Source organism: Lottia gigantea, assembly GCF_000327385.1.
Source record: "Lottia gigantea unplaced genomic scaffold LOTGIsca_8, whole genome shotgun sequence".
NCBI lineage: Eukaryota > Metazoa > Mollusca > Gastropoda > Lottiidae > Lottia > Lottia gigantea.
Window position 1 is genome coordinate 1,614,549 of NW_008710662.1, and position 7,725 is coordinate 1,622,273.

Sequence of the window (7,725 nt, forward strand, 5' to 3'; positions counted from 1 at the left end):
AGTAGATGGCATGGCATATTTCATGTCTTCCTCGGAATATTCACAAACCCTTTATCCAACCCCTTTACCGAGCTGTCCTTCGATTTTATAATCACCATAGATACCTTTCCAAATGAAAATGAAGACAAACGTTCATAACGATAAAAACAAAAGGAAACAGCTGTAACGATGTAAAGGAAATGACGTCTATACGAAACGAAACTTTGAGAATGATCATACTAGACCTACGTTAATGTCCAACATTTTTCAAGAATTTGCTTTCTTTAACTTTAATAATAATTCAATTAGTTTTGGAGGGTTAAACTGCACAATATTTGAAGATAGTAACATTAATTACATACTAAACGCACTGATGAAAGTAAACCTTTTAATACAAGGAAATACGGTCATATAATACCAATTACAGTTCGTTTAAATTTCAACCATACCATATTGAATAAATTAATGCAACTTAGTGTACAAATTGAGGTGCTTGTCGTTCCCTCAATACAGGGGGGTTTCAGCCAACCACTATTCCCACTATAAACTTTTTAAACTTAGTCAAAATTAGTCTTTGTTCATCACTGGACTTACCTGGTGTCATAACTAAACAACATAATCCTCCTAAATTTAGAAGCTACTCTACCTATTGGTGTGTTTTGAACAAACAGAACAGAAAGAAATTTTATTGAATTCGGGAAAACAAGGAAGTAAATAATTTTCTAGGTTAAAAAAGTACGTAAGAGTGTTCTTTAAATATCCTTTGATATTTTGAAATCTGAAGAAAGGTAAGTGATATAAAGATTATCTGGCAATTCTCATTGTGCCAGTATGGCAATATTGGTATAGTAAGAGCAACATGTTTTCTTAGTGTTATCTACTATCGATTGAGATTAATCTAAACTGTTATGATTTCGCCTGCCTATTATACATTACCTCTTGAAACATTTTAAAAGTTACAATGTCATTTGGTGATGTAAGTTCTATCAAATGTCCAATTCAGGTTTAATGTGGTAAAAGTATCATTATTCAGAGATTCCAGATTTCTTCTATTTTTCTGAACAGTTGTATTTTTTGTTGTTGAAATTAGTGAGATGAGAGGTGAAAAGATTGCTATATATGAAATGACTTCCAGAGCGTCTTAAAATGGTAAAATCTTCCCCCGCGTACCGCACAGTGGAGGCCGTGACCCCCTTGCACTTAGCTAGAATTTTGCATTTTCTCTATTTTTATAATTCTTTACTGGGATCCCTGATTACTACTATATTCTTTATTCTTGTTATTTTTTTCTGTCACTAAAGAATAGTTAAATGGAGGAAAGGAAGGTCAATGATTCATCTCGCTGGCACAATTTAACCTGTAAACCACCAACGGTTATTAGAATATACAATGCCTGGGATTACATTGATGATTGCTGGAAATACTTTACGGATATTGATGTAAATGGTTTAAAGAAAAAGTGCAATGGAAAATTCAGTTGCAGTTATATAAGAAGTAGGAAATGGAGAACATGTCACAGTCGGTATCTGTCTTTAACAAAAAGTGTAATTCAGTATTATTGCGTACGATATTGTAAGTATATTCATGATTTATGATTTATTTTAAGAAGTATATTGTAGTATAGAAATTATATCACTACGAGAGAAACCTGTACCAATGGCATATTCCGCTTATTACTGGTATACAAATAAATGAAAATTGACTTTTGTTTAATATTAAATTTAACAGATTCGGAAACAACAACATCTGTAACAATACTACCATCAAGTGAATCAACCAAGGTTACGGCCTTCACAGAATCTAATACACAATACAGAAAATACACTACTTCTAACCAACACTCAACATCAAGTAAGTCAATAAGTTTTCTTTTTTAAAGAAAAAGTGCAATAGAAAATTTAGTTGCAGTTATAATAAAAGAAGGAAATGGAAAACATGTCACAGTTGGTATCAATCTTTAACTACAGGTATAATTCAGTATGATTGTGTACATTATTGTAAGTATACTTATAGTTTATTTTATATGACTGCAAGAGAGTAATAAGTGACATTTCATTAATAATTTTATTTCATTACCAACAGCAAATTCGACCAGGCCTAATGAAACAACAACCCCTATGAAACAGTCATCAAGTAAAAAAGCTAGGACTATCACTTTTACAGAATTTCATACAAATTTCAGAATTTCCACCAGTTCTTGATATCTTGAATAATATAACCCTATTGCATTGCACGTCATCAAACCCAAACAAGGTGCAGATTTCATTGGTGAGAAACTATCACCCATGGTTCTTAGTATTTGAAATATTATAGCTCAAAAGTATTCATAAGAAAAAAAAATTGTATGTATATGCATCAAAGCTAATGTCAATAAGCGGATAAGCGGAAGCCCATGTGTTACAGGCTGTAACATAATTAGTGAACATGAAACAGTGAAACATTTTATTTGATATCAATATTTTTAACAAGTCATGTTTTGTCTTTATAGTGGTGATAAAAAAACCATCTTCACCAGTCATTCTCAATAATACTACTTCAGTCCGATTCCTAAAATTCGTTCAAGGAATATTAGTAAGTGGTAGCCTATGGATATATAATTTCATTATTATCATAGATATAAAATTGATGAAGATTATTTAAGTTCTTTTGTTTCTTGATTTCCCAGTTGGTCGGATGAATACAAACACGCCTGTTACAAGTACAAATACAAGGTCAACCCTACAAGAACATTCTAGTACATCAAGTAAGTCAATGATCCTAAAACCAACATAGAAATTCCTCACTGATATTGAAGATCTTTCTTAAATAATTCATACTCAAGATTCTTGAGTAAATTGATCGAACCGGTATATTTTGACGTATAAGTCGTATAAGATATGCCTAGTACAGAAGAATGGAGTTTCGACATCATGAACGGGCAGAGTGTACAAGAATGTTAAAATGGCTGATATTTTACATCTTCAGACATATAGGAGTTCTGTGTAGGAAGGTCGTGGCTGTCAAATCTTGATGAAAACTGTCTGTTTTATATTATTGTAGATGATGCAGTTATTGCTGGTAGTGTTATTGGTGTTTTGGGTGCTCTGGCCCTTATCCTTCTACTTATATGTTTTGTTTTGAAAAGGTAAGACTTAAAAGGGGTTGTAAAGAGGTTTTCTAAACTTTGTATATGTAAACTAATAGCATCCATTTCCACCATTCCAATTTTCAGTCAGACTCTGTGGTTCCTACAATTCCACTAAAAGTAAGTATTTTATGACGTTATTATTGTAAAGGCTAAGGTGATTTTGAAATGTTCATAGAATTGTAATTCATGTTTCAGAAGGAAAGCTGATAAACACGAAGCTACAACTTCTGCTACAGGGAATTCAATTGTGTTACGTGGCGTCCAACCACAATCAACAAGTAATGAATCTACAACCTACAGTACTTTAGAAAATATTCCTGACCAAAATCATATTTATGGAACGTTAGGATCAAGACAGCAAAACACAAACTGTTTTAATAATATCCATGGTACAGATGACAGGAATTCGCCTCCGACAGCCTTATAGATATAGAAACTGTCAATGTATCAGGCTGACAGAGAGAAGACTATAACAATATATCTATTTCTGAACAAAATTCATTTTTATTTCATTGATAAAATAATAAGGATACATAGTTTCATATATACTAATACTAAGTAGCTTTACTCTGCTATGAACATATACTATTTTGTTTCTTATTTTATCTTTTGCTTATAGATATGGGGAAACTTTTCTTGTATACCTATTTTTTTTAACATGATTATATCGTTGTACAAATTCGCAAAGGTATTCTGAAATTTCGAGAAGATAAAATACCAAAAGGTTGACAGAGTATCGCTTAAGGATATAAAAAAGGTTGCAATTCGCACTACATAGTTTACCTGTTTTTAGTTCCACACTTTTTTCTTAAACATGGGATGTAATAAACATCTTCAAATTCTATATTGTCCAAAGTGGAAAAAAATGTTCTTGTTGAGGTCAAAAACTTGTACAAAACGTTTCATTGCAACTCATGCCACAAGAGAATACAAAGAACTTTTTGAAAGACGAATATCTATGATTTAGTACTTTCCTTAAGACTACAGAAAAACGGATCAGCCTTTTCCAACAATGTAACGTTTGTGTCAAGTATACACAGATAGGCCTACATGATATAAGATATTTTTAACACACATTTTCTTCCAGAATAAAAACTTTTTTACACAACATAAATTTGATTTTTGAAACCATTTAAACGTGATTACCTCATCTCAAAAGATTGGTCCCATCTCGATCATCATTGTGAACTAATGCTGAAGATACGTCTAAAGAAGTAATGATCTAAGCTACAATTAAATCAGATTCAGAGTTGACAAAACACCATAAATGTTACCTGGAGCTAAGACTTCAAATGTATAATTAATGCGATAACGAAACAACCATCAACGTTGTCAATATATCAGGTAGAAAGAAATAAGACTATAACCATAATATAGTATTTCTTAATTGAACAAACAGACAACACGAATCTATAAATTTTTCAAATTAATTCATAATTTTGTAACAGTAATTTGCAATATTAATTTGGTACATTGACAATTGCAGACATTACATGAAGTCATGATGATTTTATAATAACCTGGGTCAGATAAAATAAAACTTTCATTAAAAAGAACACTATCAAATTAAAAATATTCTATTGCAAATACAAGTATACCGAAAGGCAAAGGAAATGACATGTTGGTGTATCATATATACTAGTAGTTTCCAACCTTTCTCAGCCTTCACACCCCTGGAACAATCACCTAGACCTTTCACACCCCCAAGAATTGATGTGGGGTGTTCTCTCAATTCAAAATAAATTCTTCCTCTACACCAGTTGGCCACACCCCTGACAACCTAGTTCCACACCAACAAGAGGTGAAAACACCCCAGGTTGGGAACCGAGGATATATACAGTATGATATCCTAATGCTTATTTCTGCAAGAAAAGACATCAGAGAAAGCCAGTTGACTTACAGTGAAATGGAACAGAAAGAAGCAGTAGAACGTTAAATCACTTTATTGACCACAGAACATGCAACTGCCATTGTCTGTTAAGTTTTGTGGATTTTCAGAAATGTCTTCCAGTATAGAATAAAGATTTTACGTCAACTAGCCATTTTCATTATTTATTTTAACTAATATTAGTACCAAAAATAATTGCGATCTACTTTATAGTGAAGGATGAGTACTGGACAACAACTGTTAGTTCAATGCAGAGATACATAACACGCCTAGAGGATATTACGCCAATTTATACTATATCCTTTCTTGATGACATGTGACTTCATTAACTACTCTTCTGGCCAAAATACTAGTGTTCCCTTGATATAATTTGGAACACGATGGGTCACTCTAGTGATATGAAAACAGATTAAAAGAACATTAGTTCGTGGTAACCTGAGGTTTGCATCATCTTCGTCAAACAAATGTAAGAATATTTTGATTACATTTGGTTGATATATTTAATCTGTATTGATACTCTTTCAAACCAGGATATAGTGAATTGGATTGAAATGTTTGGCGTAAAAACTCATTTATTCCCGTAATGACTAACTCTGGAGATTAACCAACCCCTTTACCGAACTTCGATTTTATCATAACCATAGATACCCCTTCAAACCAGACAATAATAATGAATGGGATTGGAATCTTTAACTTAAAACTCTTTGGTTCTCTTAATATGACTAACTACAAATCCTTAATCCAACCCCTTTCATTTTTCTATAATAAGCGGTCCTTCAGTAAACTACATTATCGACTACAATGATATGAATAGAGTGACATAGATACCAATGTATATATCTTCTATAGTGATAATGGTAAACAGTTTCTCAATTTTACTTCCTTCTGCACCTCTTACAACATCCTGAATCCGACATCATATTACGTTTTATATCATAGCATACATGATTCGGTTTAATTCCAAATTTATTGTTTTTAAACTGAACGGGAATTTCCTAAATGTTGTATTTTAAAAGTCAAAAAATAATCTAATAGCGGTATATAGCAATATATAAATATAATATAGGTCACAGACGTCTTTGGCACATATTTTGGTTAGAATATGACGATTTTGCAAAAAGACCAAAAAACTTTGAATAATGATTGCCCAGTATTTTTCTAGAAATTTGCACCTGGATTGTGGGATTTGAGTTGTCTTTCTTCAACCTTTTCAATATTTTAACACTATAATCAGTAACACTGAAGGCATTGGTAGAGGGCAAGCAATTAAATACGAACTTAATAATTATATTAAAAACATAAGATCATGCTATATATTTATGTATACAAGTTAAGGTCCTTGCCGATCCCTTAATAATTGATGTCGTTTGTTTATTTCATATTTAAATAAGTCACATGGCTCTGCATTACATCATGATATCTGATAATCTAATATTAAAAGTAGGCTAAAAACTATTGTAGGCTACACTATTGAATAGACTTGTTCAATTAAACATAGAGTGAAAAATAAGTTGGGCTATTTATATATAATACAGGTTTTAGACGGGGAAGTAAATTTATTTCGAGGTAAAAAGTACGATATAAAGAATTTTCTTGAGATTTGCTGTGATATTTTCAAATTTGAAGAAAGGTAAGGGATTTAAAGATTATCCGGTAATTCTTATTGTGTCAGTATGGCAATATATTGGTATATCAAAAATATCATCAAGAGTAATTTGTTTTCTGAGAGTGACCTGGTTATATAGTCACTCAGGTATTTGTTTATAGGAAGAATAAAACAGTTCATTTATATGATTTCGCAGCCCACGTATAATGTTGCTTGGTTATATAAATGTTTAAACCCCTAAAACGATATATGTTATAATATTTGTTATCTAATCCATTTGTCTCTTAGATGAACTGAAACAAATATAGTACAATATGTTGACACAAAGATAAGAATTTACTTTGTTCTTCTAGGAGGCATGTATATTTCGATATTGTTGAATGCAATTACGTTTTGAACGTAATACTTTATAAAAATTTATAAAACATTGAAAATGACACGAGGTTTACTACTTTTTAGTGGCGGACTATCTGATTTTATGACTATTGTAAAAAGCAATGTTTTCTGTTGGCCCAATACACTGGGACAATATTCTTTCAAACTATGAAACCTTTTAACAATAAACATGCTATGTCTGATAACAGGGCTCTATGATCGTGTTACATTTAAAATGTATTGCGTTGTTTTTATTTGGGCGTGAACTTACCCTTGTGCTCTCAGGGAACAAAACATACAATTAAAATACGCTATTAGAAATTGACAATATTTAGAAATGATTCAATTGTACTTCTCAGTGAAAGAAACCTGTGCAATGTGGTTAGGTAACATTTACTACATAATTCATATTCAATCAAATATAATTTTCCCATTGAGATATATAATGCTATAGGCCTAATTGTGCTCAAATTAAAAAAAAGTGGCTCAAAGTTCTAAAATAGAAGAGCCAATGTAGTATAATATATTATGTTGATTAGAGGTATTTCTCATCGAATGACCAAATTATATGACATAATTCCTTGTTTTACTAGTAATCTTATTTTACAGTTAATCATGTATAGCTATACACGAGAGAAAAGCGATTCAGATAAGAAGCATAAATTAAGTTGTAAGCCTCCAATGGTAATTCAAATATACGATGCCTGGGATTACATTGATTATTGCTGGTACAAGTTCCCCTTTTCGGAT

At 31.6% G+C, this 7,725-nt stretch overlaps 1 protein-coding gene across 1 annotated transcript; it reads left to right on the forward strand.

The window, feature by feature from the left end:
- Positions 1 to 1,289: 1,289 nt before the first annotated feature.
- Positions 1,290 to 3,533, forward strand: LOTGIDRAFT_155347 (hypothetical protein; the record flags this gene model as incomplete). The annotated part of the gene is made up of 5 exons (XM_009066911.1): positions 1,290 to 1,551; positions 1,708 to 1,830; positions 2,645 to 2,722; positions 3,019 to 3,103; positions 3,302 to 3,533. 5 exons carry the CDS (start codon positions 1,290 to 1,292, stop codon positions 3,531 to 3,533), a joined length of 780 nt encoding a protein of 259 aa, XP_009065159.1.
- Positions 3,534 to 7,725: the final 4,192 nt, after the last annotated feature.